At 48.7% G+C, this 19,133-nt stretch overlaps 1 protein-coding gene across 1 annotated transcript; it reads left to right on the forward strand.

Moving 5' to 3' along the window:
- The first annotated feature begins 7,242 nt into the window (after nucleotides 1-7,242).
- LOC144690071 (C-C motif chemokine 28-like) lies at nucleotides 7,243-11,385 on the forward strand. Its single transcript, XM_078557582.1, has 3 exons — nucleotides 7,243-8,242; nucleotides 9,486-9,612; nucleotides 10,518-11,385. The coding sequence occupies exons 1-3, from the start codon at nucleotides 8,179-8,181 to the stop codon at nucleotides 10,618-10,620; spliced, it is 294 nt and encodes a 97-aa protein (XP_078413708.1). The 5' UTR covers nucleotides 7,243-8,178; the 3' UTR covers nucleotides 10,621-11,385.
- Nucleotides 11,386-19,133: the final 7,748 nt, after the last annotated feature.

Here is a 19,133-nt window from a genome sequence, read left to right on the forward strand (position 1 = left end):
ATACTTCAATGCAAGGAGTACTACAAACAAGGTAGATGAGTTAAGGGCGCAGGTAGACACATGGCAGCATGATGTCATTGCTATAACGGAGACCTGGCTAAAGGAGGGACAAAACTGGCAGCTTAATATCCCTGGTTATAGAGTCTTCAGACACGATAGAGTAGGAGATTAAAAAAGGAGGGAGGGGTAGCACTAATGGTTAAAGAATCAATTCCAGTTGTGGGAAGGGATGATATACTAAATGGGTCAACAAACGAGGCTTTATGGATTGAGCTTAGAAATAAAAAAGGGGCAGTCACACTACTGGGAGTATACTACAGACCCCCAAATAGTGAAAGGGAGATAGAAGAACAAATATGTAGGCAAATTTCTGCTTGTAAGAACAAGAGGGCAATAATAGTAGGAGACTTCAACTATCCTAATATCAACTGGAATTCAAACAATATAAGGGGCACTGAGGGAGAAAAATTCATGCAGTGTGTCCAAGAAAAAATTTTCAACCAATTAGTGACAAACCCAACGAGAGGAGATGCAATTCCAGACCTAGTCTTGGGGAACGAAGAAGGGCAAGTGGGTGAAGTGACAGTTCGCGACCGTATCAGGGACAGTGATCACAATTCAGTTAGGTTTAGCATTACCATGGAAAAGGACAGTGATAAGGCAGAAGTAAAAGTCTTGAACTGGGTGAAGGCAAATTTTGCAGAAATGAGAAGGGACTTGGCTGAGGTGGACTGGACAGCACTGCTGGAGGATAAAACAGTGGAAAACCAGTAGGAAGCACTAAAAAGAGAGATCCTAATTGTACAAAGTAGACATGTCCCCTACAAAAATAAGAGTGGTACTGCCAAATCTAGACCTCCCTGGTTGTCTAGAGGAATACAGGGGAAAACCAAACAGAAAAAGAAAGCGTACGATAGGCACAAAGAACTAAGCACTGCAGATAGCCTAGACGAATATAGGAAGTGCAGGGACAAAGTAAAAAAGGAAATAAGGAAATCAAAGAGAGGGCATGAAAAAAGATTAGCAAGTAAAGTTAAAGATAACCCAAAGAAGTTTTACCAATACATTAATGCTAAAAGGCTAGTTAGGAAAAAGTGGGACCTATCAAAGATGAAGATGGAAACTTGTGTGTAGATGCAGAGGCTGTGGGAAGGGTTTTGAATAAATATTTTGTCTCTGTGTTTACAAAGGAAAGGGAGGATGTAGATATAGTAGTCCAGGAGGAACACTGCGAGATATTGGACGGGATAGTCATAAAAAGAGAGGAAGTACTCGAAGGGTTGAAATCCTTGAAAGTTGATAAGTCACCAGGGCCAGATGGATTGTTTCCGAGGCTGCTGAAGGAAGTCAGGGAGGTGATAGCAGATGCTCTGAGGATGATTTTCCAATCTTCACTAGATGCTGGGGAGGTACTGGAGGACTGGAGAAATGCAAACGTAGTTCCATTGTTTAAAAAGGGATCAAAGGAATGCCAAACAATTATAGGCCAGTGAGTCTTACATCGGTGGTGAGAAAATTAGTAGAATCAATCCTGAGAGATAGGATTAACTGTCATGTGGAAAGGCATGGACTAGTCAGGGATGGTCAGCATGGATTTGTTAAAGGAAGGTCTTGCCTCACAAATTTGATTGAATTCTTTGCGGAAGTGACAAGAAGGGTTGATGAAGGTTGTGCAGTGGATGTTGTGTACATGGATTTTAACAAGGCATTTGACAAGGTCCCACATGGCAGATTGGTCAGGAAAGTAAAAGTAAAAGTAAAAGATTCAGGGTAATGTGGCAAACTGGATAAAAGGTTGGCTTTGTAACAGGAAACAAAGGGTAACGGTTGATGGATGCCCTTGCGAATGGAAAGTTGTCTCAAGTGGTGTTCCACAGGGCTCGGTGTTGGGATCCTTGCTGTTTGTGTTATATATTAACGATTTGGACGTGAACGTGGGGGGCACGATTGGGAAATTTGCAGTTGACACAAAGATTGGCTCAGTAGTGGATAGTGTAGAGGATAGCCATAATCTCCAAAACGATATAGATGGGTTGGTGAAGTGGGCGGTAAAGTGGCAGATGGATTTTAACATAGAGAAGTGTGAGGTCATACATTTAGGGAGGTCAAACAGTTACAGGGATTACAAAATAAATGGGAATATCCTAAGAAGGGTGGATGAAGTGAGAGATCTTGGCGTACAAGTACACAGGTCCCTGAAGGCAACAGTTCAAGTATACAAGGTTGTAAAGAAGGCATATGGAATGCTCTCCTTCATTGGCAGAGGTATAGAATATAGAAGTAAGGATATAATGTTGGAATTGTATAAAACACTGGTGAGGCCACAACTGGAGTATTGTGTGCAGTTCTGGTCACCACATTACAGGAAGGACGTAATAGCTCTGGAGAGAGTGCAGAGGAGGTTTACAAGAATGTTGCCAGGGTTAGAAAAGTGTAGCTACGAGGAGAGTTCGGATAGGCTGGGGTTATTTTCCTTAGAACAAAGAAGGCTGAGAGGTGACTTGATTGAGGTGTACAAAATTATGAGGGGAATAGATGGAGTGGACAGGATAAAATTGTTTCCCTTGGTGGAGAATTCTAGAACCAGGGGACATAGATTCAAGATAAGTGGCAGAAGGTGTAGGGGGGGACATGAGGAAGAACTTTTTTATGCAGAGGGTAATGGAATTCGCTGCCCAAGTTGGTGATAGAGGCAGAAACTTTAGACTCTTTTAAAAAGTGCCTGGATCTGCACCTTAAGTGCTGTAAACTGCAGGGCTATGGGCCGGGTGCAGGAAGGTGGGATTAGAAAGGGCACCTGGGTGTCCTCGGGCTGGCATGGCCAAGATGGGCCGAATGGCCTCCTTCTGTGCTGTAACTTTTCTATGGTTCTTTGGTTCTAAAAGGGAAAGAGTAGCGACATTCAGCATGTCACTGTTTAAAAATAAGGGCTCACGTTTAAGACAGAGATGAGGAGAAATGTTTTCTCTTAGAGATTCGTGAGTCTTTGGAACTCTCTTCCTCAAAGGGCAGTGGAAACCGAGTCCTTGAATATTTTTAAGGCAGAGCTAGATAGATTTTTGATTGACAAGGGGGTGAAAGGTTATCTGGGGTGGGCAGGAATGTGGGGTTGAGGTTACATTCAGAGCAGGCATGATCTTATTGAATGGCGGAGCAGGCTCGAGGGGCTGAGTGGCCTTCTCCTGCTCCTGATTGAAGTGTCCATGTGTAAGTAATAATGGGAAACAAGGAAAAGGCAGAAACTTTGAACAAGTATTTTGTATCTATTTTCAGAGCAGAAAACACAAAATGCATCCTCAAGAATAATGGGGGACAAAAGGGAGAGAGGAACTTATAGTGATCACGACCACAAGAGGAAAAAGAACCAGCTAAACTAATAGGCCTAAAGGCTGACAAGCCCCCTGGGACCTGATGGCCTGAATCCTAGGTCTTAATGGAAATTATACACTGAGGCATAGAATATAAGAGCAGGGAGGTTATGCTGGAACTGTATAAAACGCTGGTTAGGCCACAGCTAGAGTATTGCGTGCAGTTCTGGAATCCACATTATAGGAAGGATGTGATTGCGCTAGAGAGAGTGCAGAGGAGATTTACCAGGATGTTGCCTGGGCTGGAGAGTTTTAGTTATGAGGAGAGATTGGATAGATTGGGGTTATTTTCCCTGGAGCAGAGGAGATTGAAGGGGGACATGATTGAGGTGTATAAAATTATGAGGGGCATAGATAGGGTAGACAGGAAGGAACTTTTCCCCTTGGTGGAGGGATCAATAACCAGGGGGCATAGATTTAAGGTAAGGGGCAGGAGGTTTAGAGGGGACGTGAGGAAGAATTTTTCACCCAGAGGGTGGTGGGAATCTGGAACTCACTGCCTGAAAGGGTGGTAGAGGCAGAAACCCTCATAACATTTAAGAAGTGTTTGGATGTGTACATGCGATGTCATGGCATACAAGGCTATGGGCCTAGTGCTGGAAAATGGGATTAGAATAGTTAGGTACTTGTTTGACCAGCGCAGACTCAATGTACCAAAGGGCCTTTTTCCGTGCTGTAGACCTCTATGACTCTATGGGCTGAATTTCCCCCCCGTCGGGGGGGAAGTTGAAGGGCGGGCGCGCACAGGCGTGCTTCCGATTGGCGCCCCTGATCGGAGGCGTGCTGCCATTTTATGTGGGTGGGCCTTAGTGATGTCCGCACAGAAGCATGTCCGCATGTGCACGAAAAAGCGTACTCATCCCCCTGAGGCTAAGTGCAGCCTCAGGGAGATGGGCTGTAAATGTCAAAAACCTTAAAATAAAAAAATAAAATTTCTCTAACTCACATGAGTTGGGACATGTCCATAACTTTCAAAAAAACTTTATTAAAATTTTTTAAAAGCTACATCAAACCTCAACCGGCCCGATGAGGTTTCATGTTTTTTCTAGTTGCCGCTGGGGCTCCTGGCCTGTCCGCCAACCTTAAGGTTGGACGGGCAGGTCCTTTATTTATATAATCGACTCTGTCAATGGCCTCAATTGGCTATTGACAGGTTGGTGGGCGGGCAGCTGATTTCGCTGTGCCCCCGCCTTCCTGAATATTGAAATGGGGCAGGATGACGTCGGGAGTTCCCCCTGACATCACCGCGCGTCATTTTACGCATTGGCGAGTGGGCCCCGCCCCCCCACCCACAGACATGTAAAATCCTGCCCTATGACTCTATGGAATGGCTGTAGAGATAGTGGATGAATTGGTTGCCATCTTCCAAATTTCCCTAGATTCTGAAAGGGTCCCAGTGATTGGAAAACTGCAAATACAACACCAGTATTGAAGAAAGGAGGGAGACAGAAATCAAGAAACTACAAGCTGGTTAGCCTAACGTCTGCCATTGGGAAAATGCTAGAATCCATTATTAAGGAGGTAGTAACAGAACATTTAGAAAATCATAATACAATCAGGCAAACAATATGGTTTGTGAAAGGGAAGTCATGTTTGACTAATTTATTAGCGTTCTTTGAGGATGTAACAAGCAGAGTGGATAAAGGGGAACCAGTAGATGTAGTGTATTGGGATTTCCAAAAGGTATTCAATAAAGTATCAAAATTAAACACAATCCGGTGTTTTATAAAGTCATGACTCCCGTACCTTTGTAATCCATGTCTCTATCAATAAAGCCAAAGATCTTTTTGTTTTATTCATTCATGGGATGTGGCCATCATTGTCTATCCCTAATTGCCCTCATTTAAAGGGCATTTTTAAGAGTCAACCACATTGCTGTGTGTCTGGAATCACACATAAGCCAGAACAGGGAAGGACAGTAGATTCCCTTCCCTTAAAGGGCATTAGTGAATCAGATGGGTTTTTACAACCATCGTTTCAGACTTTTAATTCCAGATTTTTATGGAATTCATATTTCACCACCTGCCGTGCTGGGATTTGAACCCTGGTCCCCAGAGCATTACCCTGGGTCTCTGGGACTCTAGTCCAGTGACAATACCACTATGTCACTGCCTCTCATGTATACTTTTCCAAAAAGCCTTCTCAACTTGTTTTGCCACCCTCAAAGATTAGTATACATGCACCTTTCTCTCTGCCCTTTACCCTATTAACATTCTATTGTTTAGTTAATATTGACTTTCCTCATTCTTTCAATCGAAATGTATCAATTCACACTGCTCCATATTAAAATTCATGAGTCTGGCCACTGTGTCAGTCTGTCTACGTCCTCCTCTCTGTTATCAACCTCCTCATTGTTTGCATTTCCAAATGTTAAGCCATCAGCAAATTTTGAAATTGTGCCCTGAACACTCAAGTCCAGGTCAGTAACATCGATCAAAAAAACTTTTTCCCCACTTTTGAAAGATGAGATCTTTGAATGTACATTACATCAGCTCTCCTCGCTCCCCCACTACTGCTGGTGTCCACAGTAGCTGTAACATGTTGTAAAACTCTAGCCAAAAACCTGTTGTTGTTCATTAGCATACTGAAAATTGCACTGTGCATTTTGTCCACTTAAGGCTACCATACACACATACCAGCAGAGGGAGGCTAGGGGGAGAATAAAGGAATCAATGCTTTAACAGCATGTGCGGTCCTGATCCTGAATGTTTCTTACTGAATCTTACTGTTTCTTCCCAGGAACTTCAAAATGTTGATAAGCAGAATGAAAATATGAAACATTTGTTTACTTTCGCAGACAGCACAGCATTTTAAGTTGGAGATTTAGGGACCAGACCACAGCCTGTGGATAGACGCACGTAGGAGGAAATCCAGCTCCGGATTAGCGAGAGGAAGGCCTGCACAACCTTTACACACAGATTGATCGCATCAAAATAACCATCAAGGAAAAATAATAATCTCGGATCAACAGAGAGAAGCTTTCCTTTGAAAGGACTGTGCTCCTGGACCCTTGGTCAGGCACTATCACTGCATTGCTGATCGAGGTGATGTGGTCTGTGCCCAAACTGCCACGTTATTTATGAGCGTTCTGAGACATGTGTGTTCCCACGTTGGAAAAAATGGCTGCGATGATTCAAAGGCACAATCGCAGGTTTTGCAATGACAGATGACAAAGGAAGGCTTTACTTCCCTACGATGCAGGTGAAGCATTCTTGAGACATTTTTTTGCTGGTGCAAGATGAAAATGAGTGTGACCCAGCCAAAGTGGAACAATCAACCTATTTTGCATCCAAGAAAAATGCAACGTCCAAACTCACGATGCACTAAACAAGAAGCAAATGAAATAATGGATCAACATTGCACACCATTGAGGCAATTAGCAACCAAGTGTGGCTTTGGTGATTTGTTTTTAAATTTTATTCATTCGCGGGAAGTGGACGTCGCTGGCTGGGCCAGCATTTATTGCCCATCCCTAATTGCCCTTGAGAAGGTGGTGGTGAGCTGCCTTCTTGAACCGCTGCAGTCCATGTGGTGTAGGTACACCCACAGTGCTGTTAGAGAGGGAGTTCCAGGATTTTGACCCAGCGACAGTGAAGGAACGGAGATATATTTCCAAGTGACTTGGAGGGGAACTTCCAGGTGGTGGTGTTCCCATCTATCTGCTGCCCTTGTCCTTCTAGATGGTAGTGGTCATGGGTTTGGAAGGTGCTGTCTAAGGAGCCTTGGTGAACTCCTGCAGTGCATCTTGTAGATGGTACACACTGCTGCTGCTGTGTGTCAGTGTGGAGGGAGTGAATGTTTATGGATGTGGTTCCAATCAAGCGGACTGCTTTGTCCTGGACGGTGTCAAGCTTCTTGAGTGTTGTGGGAGCTGCACTCATCCAGGCAAGTGGGAAGTATTCCATCCCACTCCTGACTTGTGCCTTGTAGATGGTGAACAGAGTTTGGGGGGTGGGGGTCAGGAGGTAAGTTACTCATCACAGAATTTGCAGCCTCTGACCTCCTCGCAGTCACAGAATTTATATCGTTGGTCCAGTTAAAATTCAAGTCAGCGGTGACCCCAGGACGTTGGGGTCCTGCAGGCAATTCAGAGATGGTGATACCACATCCTGTTAACTGGCTCCCAGCAGTTGGTCAATTAGGGCCCAATTATCTGAATGGAAGAAGTATAGGCTTACAAAAATTTTCCCCTTCCAGCACCAAATCTCTCTTCTCAGGTAATATGCAAATTCTTTACAATGTTTCTCCTTTACCAGTTTTTTAATCCAGAGCAAACCGGCCTCAGCATTTAGCCCTTTTCGCAACAGTAATGTTCAGGAGTTGGGCAGCAATGGAATAAAGCCAGCCTTTGACGGAATATTAATTTTAATTTTGGCACTTTCCATTGCTCTGTCATGGCATAGAGCCTTGATCTACCCTCTGTGACGCAGCAATCAGTAAACCCACAGCATCGTTAGCGAGGGGAGGTCCAGGATTTTGACCCAACCACAGTGAAGGAGCAGTGATTTATTTTCAAGTGAGGACAGTGTTTTCAGAAACATGTTGTGTGGGCGAGTGAGGCAGCAGCATCAGCCCTGACTCTTAGCCAAGAAAGATCAATGTCATAGAATCTTGGCAGACATTTGAGAATTAAAGAGAATTTGTGACGCCACAAGTTATAGCCTGTTCCATTGCAGTGCAGTGGAGGAGCTCCCCAATATAAGGAGCATCCCAGTATGTTCAAGCTACAGAGAAGAAAAGGCTTCATTCACAGATCAGCTGAGCCTCTGCAACAATCCCAAGCACCCAGAGAGAGAGAGAGAGACAGACAATGGGACTGAAACTGGCTACATTGCTCCTCGTTGCTGTTACAGCTCTGCTACATCTCGCAGCAGGTAAATGCCATCTTCCTCTTTGCTCAACAATCCTGAGTGTGCTAATAACTACACTAACAACCAGTTTAAGCGAGTCACTCGAGCTCGTAGCGTGGCTCATTTACACTTGCTAAAAGTGACGTACATTCAGACGCAGGGACCCTTTCTCTGCAAACAAAAAGGAATATGTTCAAGCCTTGCATCTTTTCTGGAATTACCCAGAAGCTTGGGGAGCCTCTATTTCCCTGTTGCTTTCTCCATGGCAACACCTCAGCCAATCAGAGTTGACTTGCAAACCAATCAGCACCATTCCCCCCTGTAGTATATGTTGTCGCGATTGTTTGAAATTTGACATTCTTGCGTTTGTCCTGATGAGTGTAAGATAAGCTTCAGCCACATGTTTCTCTTTTGAGTAATATCTTCCTTTTTCTTACCTTGGTTTAATCTTTGCAAGCGGCTTCACCATTTTATTCTATTCTAACTCCCCACTTGACTCTGGATTCATGCGGGAATGGGGGTCCCACCAGGACCCACACTGTCAGCTGTGGCTCAGCCTTTAAGTTAGAAGGTTGTGAATTCAAGACTTGTTACAGTGACTTATGTACAGGGTCATAGCTACCACCCGCAGTGCAGTACTGAGGGAGTGCTGCACTGTCGGTGGAGCTACCAGGAATCTAGTGACTCTGCCTGAGACTGACTGCAATTGAGGATTGTACTGCACAGAAAGAGGCCGTTTGGCTCTTTGAAGAAGCAATCCCATTAGCTCCCAGCCCCCTGCAGATTTATTCCCTCATTTATCCAATTTCCTTTCGGATTTTACTATTGAATCTGCTTCCACCACCCTCCCAGGCAGCGCATTCCAGACCACAACAACTCGCTGCGTGAAAAGTCACCTCATCTCGCCGTCTGGTGCTTTCACCCATTACATAAAATCTGCATTCTCCGGTAGCCATCCCGCCTGCCAATGGAATCACTTTCTCCTTATTTACTTTACCAGAACCATTCTTGATTGTGAACGTCTCAATTGCATCCCCTCTTAACCTTCTCTGCTCTGAGGAGAACAATCCCAGCTCCTCCCGTCTCTCCTCGGTAACTGAAGTCCCTCTCCCTTGGTGCCATTCTGGTAAATCTCCTTTGTACCAGGTCCTTCCCAAAGCATGGTGTCCAGATGTGAACAGCCGCAGCTGAGCTCCATAACCAGTGTTTTAGAAGGATTGGCGATAACTCCCTGGATTAATTCTCATTCTTATCCCTCTCCCCACAGCACTGCCAATTACTCAAGTCCTTAACTGCTGCACACAAGTGGCCAAGAAGGTCGACAAAAGGATGCTGAGAAATATGCAGAGCTTTGAGATTCAGCATGACCATGTTTGTGCCATCAAGGCAGTCCTGTAAGTGTTTCCCTCAGTGTGGCTCGTGTCTTTTCAGAGAAGGGATATCCTGGAGACTTCTGGTAGCCCTGATATGGGAAGAATGTCAGAGAACAGGGCAGCAACCCTCTGGCTAGTGAGAGATAGGTTGTGGGGGAAGGTTAAAGGATATGGGGAGGAGGCGAGTTGGTGGGACTCAGGGACCTGAACACAAGGTGAGGGTTTCAAACTTGATGGACTAGGAGTCAATAGAGGGCAGGAATGTTGGGTGGAAACACACACACACAAACACACACACACAGGCACGCGCACACACAATACACACACACATACATACACACATACATACATAGTCACACACACACATACACAAACACACATACATACATAGTCACACACACACTCAGACACACACACACACACACACATAGTCTCACACAGGCTGACACACTCACATACATACACACACACATTCTTGCACACACACACACACATTCATGCACACACACATTCACGCACACACTCACGTACACACACACACATTCACACACACTCACACAGGCTGACACACACACAAACACGCACACACACATGTACATGTATACGCACATGCGCACACTGCATACAGATGGACACAGAGGGAATAACATGACTGTAATGGCTGAGGGGAAGGGGCACCAGCCTCAGATTGGGATCATTATCAATGCTACAAAAACACCACACAAGTGGGATCTTGCTTGTTAATGTTTAGGGTGTCAGGCTTTGTAAGTTCTGAGACAAGGATGTTATACAGAAGCAAGAGAGGTAAATTAAATTAGAAATTAGCTATGATCCAATTCATTGGAACAGACTAGAAGGGCCGATTGGCCTCCTATTTCAGTGTTCCTCTGGCTCTGTGAATGAGTTGTGTTGCATTGTTCTCACAGGGTCAAGGTTCCGCAAAGAACATTTTGCCTGGATCCCAACATCAAACAGCTGAAGAAATGGATGAAGAGAAATCAGCACAAGAAAGTCCACGCCAGAAGATGAAGGATTGGCCAATGTAACTGGAGAAGGAGGGAGGAGGAGGGATGATGAGCACAGGTTTCCCCCGGGAGGCTGACAATCTCTGCCAAACCCACCTCCACCTTGCACCTGCCCCCCGACCCCCACCCCCTGACTACTGAGGAACCAATCTGCACCACCCCTGACCCCAGTCCACTGACCCCAGCCTCCTCTTTCTGATGCTGGGTCGCTGCCTCTGTCAACCCTGTTGGAGCACCAACCATGCATCATGCATGGGGATGCAGGACAAACATGTACACAGTGCGATGCCAGAGCAACCTGCCACCCTTCTCCCACCTACCAATCCTCATTATCGTTATTTTAATATTTATTTATCTGATGTACGACGTGTGATTTGCTATCTGGGGCAATGTTTTATTGACGCCCTGTCACAGGTTACAGTCTGGGAGGGAGCGAGCGATCTCTTTAACAGTGGAAGCGCAAAGGGCGGTCAGGGGTCTCAGATTGCAGACAGAGATCCAAGCCAACTGGGATCTGGTCCAACCCGATCCCCACGGAGACCTGGGGATCAGGTCCCAGTGGAACAGGGTGCAGCCTGCCAGAGTGGACCAGCCTCAGATGGCTGTATTGTCAGTACTTGGCAAAGCTCTCTGGTAACCGTGCCTGATGGGAGGAGGACATGAATACGCTGTGTAGTTTAACATCGGCAGGTCGAAAGCTCTCACTTGTCCTGTCCAATCATGTGAATCGAGAAAGCAAATCGTTGTTCAATAAAAAGTTATTTTTTTTAAAAAAAACACCCATCTCTTCGTTTCTCGGCTCCTCTGGTTGAAAGTTATCTTTGCATTTTATTATTGAGTCCCCTCGAAAGACACCGCTGCACTGAGCTGCAGGCTCAGTCCAGAACTGAACCCTATAATCAACCTACATTGACATAGCGCCTGGAAAACATCCCCAAGATGCTTCGCAGAAGCGTTGAGCAAACGAAATTTGACAAGGCACACAGGGAGATATTCGGTGAGCAATAATTTGGTCAGCGTGGTCGGTTTTAAAAAGCACCTCCAGAACTTAAAACCAGGAGGGAGCCATTCAGCCCCTCAATCCTATCCTGCCGTTCACTGAGACCTGTATCTAACTCCAGCCACCAGCCTGGCTCCGTATGTCACCACCTGCTGTGCCAGTAAAAAAACCCTATCAATTTCAAACTTAACATGGAGAGACATTTCCTGCTTTCTGTGGGGGAGGGCTCCACATTTCTGTGACGCTCTGTGTCACAAAGTGTTCCCTAACTTCGCTCCCGAATGGTCTGGCACTCATTTTAAGGTTATCTCCCTTTGTTCTAGACTCACTGCGAGGAGCAATAGCTTCTCTCTATCTACCCCACTAACCATCTGATCAAAATCCTAAACACAGTCTTCAGTCCAATGACCCCATTGACCTTCTACAATCCAGGATATACACGCCAAGCCTCTCCTCATATTCCAACACTTGGAGCCCTGGTAACACTTTTGTGAATTTGTCCAGGATTCCTGCAAAGCTGACTCGACCACTGGAGACTTCCAGTGGATGTGGACAGTGGCGAGGTTGCCGAATGCCTTTCGGGACCTTGTGGGTGTCCCAAAACATGATCCTTACATGGGAAGTTTAAACTTCCGATTGGCTGGGTTGCTGCCACATTCCCTGTGGCAGTGGGATATGATGACCAGAACCACAGAGGTTGGGTTTTACTTACCCTGGTTTTAAAGAGGTTTGCAGAGAGATGTTAAAGCTGGTTAAAGATGTGAAGCTGCAACAAGATCAGCTGGTTTGTCAAAACTCCAGCACCACTCCAACCAAGACACAGATCATCAACCCAATACAGCTCAACACCCTGAATACAGCTCAAAACCCTCAATACAGCTCAACACCCTCCATACAGCTCAACACCCTCCATACAGCTCAACACCCTCCATACAGCTCAACACCCTCCATACAGCTCAACACCCTCATTACAGCTCAACACCCTCAATACAGCACAACACCCTCATTACAGCTCAACACCCTCATTACAGCTCAACACCCTCAATACAGCACAACACCCTCATTACAGTTCAACACCCTCATTACAGCTCAACACCCTCGATACAGCTCAATACCCTCGATACAGCTCAACACCCTCAAAACAGCCCTACACCCTCAATACAGCTCAACACCCTCGATACAGCTCAACACCCTCGATACAGCTCAACACCCTCAAAACATCTCAACATTCTCGATACAGCTCAACACCCTCGATACAGCTCAACACCCTCGATACAGCTCAACACCCTCAAAACATCTCAACATTCTCGATACAGCTCAACACCCTCGATACAGCTCAACACCCTCAAAACATCTCAACACTCTTGATACAGCTCTACACCCTCAAAACATCTCAACACCCTCGATACAGCACAACACCCTCAAAACATCTCAGCACCCTCGATACAGCTCAACACCCTCGATACAGCTCAACACCCTCAAAACATCTCAACATTCTCGATACAGCTCAACACCCTCGATACAGCTCAACACCCTCGATACAGCTCAACACCCTCAAAACATCTCAACATTCTCGATACAGCTCAACACCCTCGATACAGCTCAACACCCTCAAAACATCTCAACACTCTTGATACAGCTCTACACCCTCAAAACATCTCAACACCCTCGATACAGCACAACACCCTCAAAACATCTCAGCACCCTCGATACAGCTCAACAGCCTCGATACAGCTCAACACCCTCGATACAGCTCAAAACCCTCATTACAGCTCAACACCCTCGATACAGCTCAACACCCTCATTACAGCTCAACACCCTCGATAGAGCTCAACACCCTCATTACAGCTCAACACCCTCGATACAGCTCAACACCCTCGATAGAGCTCAACACCCTCGTTACAGCTCAACACCCTCGATACAGCTCAACACCCTCGTTACAGCTCAACACCCTCAAAACATCTCAACATTCTCGATACAGCTCAACACCCTCGATACAGCTCAACACCCTCGATACAGCTCAACACCCTCAAAACATCTCAACATTCTCGATACAGCTCAACACCCTCGATACAGCTCAACACCCTCGATACAGCTCAACACCCTCAAAACATCTCAACACTCTTGATACAGCTCTACACCCTCAAAACATCTCAACACCCTCGATACAGCACAACACCCTCAAAACATCTCAGCACCCTCGATACAGCTCAACAGCCTCGATACAGCTCAACACCCTCGATACAGCTCAAAACCCTCATTACAGCTCAACACCCTCGATACAGCTCAACACCCTCATTACAGCTCAACACCCTCGATAGAGCTCAACACCCTCATTACAGCTCAACACCCTCGATACAGCTCAACACCCTCGATAGAGCTCAACACCCTCGTTACAGCTCAACACCCTCGATACAGCTCAACACCCTCGTTACAGCTCAACACCCTCGATACGGCTCAACACCCTCGATACGGCTCAACACCCTCGTTACAGCTCAACACCCTCGATACGGCTCAACACCCTCGTTACAGCTCAACACCCTTGATACAGCTCAACACCCTCGATAGAGCTCAACACCCTCATGCAGCTCAACACCCTCGATAAAGTTCAACAGCCTCGATACAGCTCAACACCCTCGATACAGCTCAACACCCTCGATAGAGCTCAACACCCCCAGTAAATGTCCCTCACACAGAATAATCCATTTTCCCCGGCACCCTGTGTTACTGGCTGTATCTCGACTGTTTTTAACCCAACTCCCTCACACTGTCATTCAATAACCTCTCTTCCCCCCAGCGCCCTGTGTTACTGACTATCTCTACTGATGTTAATCTAGCTCCCTCACTCTGTCACTCAGTAGATCCTATCCCCCAGCACCCTGTGTTACTGACTATCACTACTGATGTTAATCCAGCTCCCTCACACTGTCACTCAGTAACCCCTCTCCCCCCAGCGCCCTGTGCTACTGACTGTATCTCTACTGATGTTAATCTAGCTCCCTCACTCTGTCACTCAGTAGATCCTATCCCCCAGCACCCTGTGTTACTGACTATCACTACTGATGTTAATCCAGCTCCCTCACACCGTCACTCATTAACCCCTCTCCCCCAGTGCCCTGTGTTACTGACTGTATCTCTACTGATGTTAATCCAGCTCCCTCACACCGTCACTCAGTAACCCCTCTCCCCCCAGCGCCCTGTGTTACTGACTGTATCTCTACTGATGTTAATCCAGCTCCCTCACACTGTCACTCATTAACCCCTCTCCCTCCAGTGCCCTGTGTTACTGACTGTATCTCTACTGATGTTAATCCAGCTCCCTCACACCGTCACTCAGTAACCCCTCTCCCCCAGCGCCCTGTGTTACTGACTGTATCTCTACTGGTGTTAATCCAGCTCCCTCACACTGTCACTCAGTAACTCCTCTCCCCCAGCGCCCTGTGTTACTGACTGTATCTGTACTGATGTTAATCCAGCTCCCTCACACTGTCACTCAGTAACCCCTCTCCCCCAGCGCCCTGTGTTACTGACTGTATCTCTACTGATGTTAATCCAGCTCCCTCACACTGTCACTCAGTAACCCCTCTCCCCCAGCATCCTGTGTTACTGACTGTATCTCTATTGATGCTGGTTTGGTGATGACAGATGCATTTCCGATGATATGAACCTCGAGCCACTCTCGTCTATCATGTGTTATTATTTGAGGTGTTTTGTGTCTGAACATGTAGCAGGTTTAGTAATAGCAGTGGACCATGTCTCTCAGACAAGACTTGCTTTGCCCATGGGTTGGGAAAGCGCTCTGCCGAGCTGTGAGAAAAGCGATGTTAATGTTGAGTTCTGGCTGCTGACCAGATGGCAAGTTACATGGAATAATAAATATTCAGCTGAAACCTCCTCGTCTTGAGAACATTCATCGGGTCAGCTCGGAACATTCCAGATTGCTAAGGGAAGAAGCCCAAATTTCCTGCCCATTCCATGGTTAGATCCTTGCTTGCGAGGAGTATTTGGCCGCTTTATTCTTCCTGTCAATATGCAACCCCTCACATTTATCTAGTTTGAAATTCACTTGCCGGTGACACATCCATTGTGCACGTGTCTTGCTCTGTCAATTACCCTCATCAATTCCAGGAAAGCTCTCAAAGCCCTTCTTTGTTGTCTCCCAGAGTTCCTGCAGACCTACACACCGGCAAAAGGCTTGTTGATACTCATACAGGTGAGGGAGGGCCTGGGAGGAATGAAAGGCTTTATCATGTCCTCAGCCTCCAGTGCCACAGGTTACGCGTCACTGTCTGCGCGTGCCAATGATTGCAGGAAACACGGAAGGAACCTCCCGATTAGATTCCAGTCTGTAACTCACTCCCAGGTATCTATTGGTCCATATATAAACCACAACATCAAAAGCTGACATTTAACAGTGTCTAAAATGTCTCAGGGCGCTAAGACATTATTAAACAAAGTGTGACACATATCCACACAAGGAGGTATCAGGTCAGGTGACCCAAAGGTTCATCACAGTGGAACATTGGAAAGGACGAAAGGGAGGTAGAGAGGTGGAGCAGTGTAAAGGGGATATCGGGGGTAATCCAGAGCACAGGGGCCTAGGCAACCGAAGGCACGGCCACCAATGGCAGCGATTAAAACCGAGGGTGCTCAAGAGGTCAGAATTAGAGGAATGCAGATATCTTCGAGTGTTGTAGGGATGGTGGAGATTACAGAGATAGGGAGGAGGTGGGGCCCATGGAGGGATTTGAGAACAAGGGATCCAGGGCAGGTCAGTGAGTACAGGGGGGGCGATGGGGAGACGGGTCTTGCTTAGGCCACAGGCAGCAGAGCTTTGGATGATCTGGAGGGCGTTGGAATAGTTGAGTCTAGAGGTAACAAAAGCACCAAGGGCGGTTACAGCAGCAGATGAGCTGAAACTTGAGCAGAGTCGGCCGATGTTACGGAGATGAAAATGGGCGGCCTTAGTCACGGCACAAATGTGAGGTCAGAAGTTCATCTCGGGGTCAAATGTGACATCAAGGTTATGATCGGCTTAATCTCGGATTGTTGTTAACCAACCCCTCGATTAGATTCCATCTGTAACTATCTCCCAGGTATCCATTAGTCTATGTATAAACTACCCAAACTCCATGATGAGATTCCAGTACTTAACTCCCTTGTGGGAACTGTTGTTTTACATGGTAAACCCCTCAAATCGCACAGTTCGATTCCAGTCTGTAACTGACTCTAGGGTACTTGCTGTTTTATTTATAAACCCCCTGAATTCCATGATTAGATCCCAGTCCGTAACTCATGGGATCTGTAATTTTACATATGAACCGCCCTGAATTCCATGATTAGATTCCAACCAGCAGCTCATTCTGGAGTATCCGTTATTCTACATATAAACAACCCAAACTCTACACTCAGATTCTTCCCTCAGCGGGTGGGAGTGAATGGGAGTGGGTGGGAGCGGGTGGGGGCGGGCGGGAGCGGGTGGGAGTGGGTGGGAGCGGGTGGGAGCGGGTGGGGGCGGGCGGGAGCGGGTGGGAGTGGGTGGGAGCGGGTGGGAGGGGGGAGCGGGGAGCGGGTGGGAGCGGGTGGGGGCGGGCGGGAGCGGGTGGGAGTGGGTGGGAGCGGGTGGGAGGGGGGAGCGGGGAGCGGGTGGGAGCGGGTGGGAGCGGGTGGGGGCGGGAGGGAGTGGGGAGCGGGTGGGAGTGGGTGGGAGGGGGGAGCGGGGGGAGTGGGTGGGAGCAGGTGGGAGCGGGTGGGAGCGGGTGGGGTCAGGTGGGAGCGGGTGGGGGCGGGTGGGAGCGGGTGGGAGCGGGGGGGAGTGGGGGGAGTGGGTGGGAGTGGGGAGCGGGAGGAAGTGGGTGGGATCGGGTGGGAGGGGGGAGCGGGGGGGACTGGGTGGGAGTGGGTGGGAGTGGGTGGGAGTGGGTGGGGGTGGGTGGGAGGGGGGAGCGGGGGGGAGTGGGTGGGAGCGGGTGGGGGCGGGCGGGAGCGGGTGGGAGTGGGTGGGAGCGGGTGGGAGGGGGGAGCGGGGGGAGTGGGTGGGAGCGGGTGGGGGCGGGAGGGAGTGGGGAGCGGGTGGGAGGGGGTGGGGGCGGGTGGGAGCGGGGGGGAGCGGGCGGGAGCGGGTGGGAGCGGGTGGGAGGGGGGAGCGGGGGGAGTGGGTGGGAGCGGGTGGGAGCGGGTGGGAGGGGGGAGCGGGGGGAGTGGGTGGGAGCGGGTGGGGGCGGGTGGGAGCGGGTGGAAGCGGGTGGGGGCGGGTGGGGGCGGGTGGGAGCGGGTGGGGGCGGGTGGGAGCGGTTGGGAGCGGGGGGGAGCGGGGGGAGTGGGTGGGAGCGGGTGGGGGCGGGTGGGAGCGGGACCGATCGTGATCAGCTCCACACGGCTATTTTACACAGGGGAGCCAATTAAGAGCCCGCCCAGCGTAAGAATGGACCGTGGCAACAGGGAGAAGGGTGGGTGGGGCGAGCGGCGGGGCCGGGGGCGGCGGCGGGGGCGGAGGCGGGGGCGGGGGCGGGGGAGGGGGCGGGGGCGGGGGCGGGGGTGGGGGCGGGGGAGGGGGCGCAGGGGCGGAGGTGGGGGGCGGGGGCGCAGGTGGGGGCGGGGCGGTGCAGGGCCGGGGGCGCAGGTGGGGGCGGGGGTGGAGGTGGGGATCTGGCGGGGATACATGAGGGAATGTGTGTCATGTTCTGGGTTGTGGAGGAGTCCCTGTGGAGCATGAACACTGCAATGACCCTCATGGCCGAGCGCACTGCTCCTCCATGGAGAGAGTGGAACTCTCATGGAGAGGCTCCTCCAGGAGCTGAATCAGGGGTTCCTGGTGATGCGCTCGGACCTGCAGCCCTCACACCGGCAATGACCTCAGGTGGTCACTGTCAGTGTGGGAGATGGATTGGGCACCCAGTATCCCAGCTCGGTGCCCATCCATCAATGGTGAGCAGGGAGGTCCACAGCAACCTCACGTTGGCGCACGAGCTGCCTGTTGTCTCTGCCGGCTCCTCTCAGGGCGCTCCGGATGAGGGCAGCAGCTCCTCCGCCCCTCTGCCAGTGACCATGGCATCTGATGAGGCTGCGGCGACTGGGGAGATACCAGCTGTGGTACTGGCCACTCCCTCCCAGGTGGGGCCAGCACAGGCTCCACGGGCCAGAGGACGCCCGCCAAGGTCATCAAGGCCAACAGGACAGCAGAATGTGCAGCTGTCTCCAATGCCAGTGCCAGCGATGGGGGAGCACCTAGATGTAGCACTCGCAAACAAAAACTTAAAGCACCTTAAGCACAACACGGGCTTATCACTGGTGATATTTTTTCCCCCCATTTCATGGTAAATATTACTTGGTGTGATCGATAACACCTTTCAATTTAATTTGTATTATATTTGCCAGGTATCACAGCATTAAATGTGTTTTTGTACAACAAGCCTCTGGGTGCTTCATTTGTTCTGTAGGTGCAGGGTAACCTATGATGTTATGAGTGACTTGTTTCTCATTAAACTTTATTGAAATAGTACATAGTGCATGTTGTT

The sequence above is a fragment of the Cetorhinus maximus genome, chromosome 2 (assembly GCF_964194155.1).
Source record: "Cetorhinus maximus chromosome 2, sCetMax3.hap1.1, whole genome shotgun sequence".
NCBI lineage: Eukaryota > Metazoa > Chordata > Chondrichthyes > Lamniformes > Cetorhinidae > Cetorhinus > Cetorhinus maximus.

Bases quoted from the DNA above. Each gene is read 5' to 3' on its own strand.
- LOC144690071 (XM_078557582.1), top strand. From the start codon at position 8,179: ATGGGACTGAAACTGGCTACATTGCTCCTCGTTGCTGTTACAGCTCTG. The intron at 8,243-9,485 runs GTAAATGCCATC...CTCTCCCCACAG, and splicing joins TCTGCTACATCTCGCAGCAG to CACTGCCAATTACTCAAGTC. The intron at 9,613-10,517 runs GTAAGTGTTTCC...TTGTTCTCACAG, and splicing joins TGTGCCATCAAGGCAGTCCT to GGTCAAGGTTCCGCAAAGAA.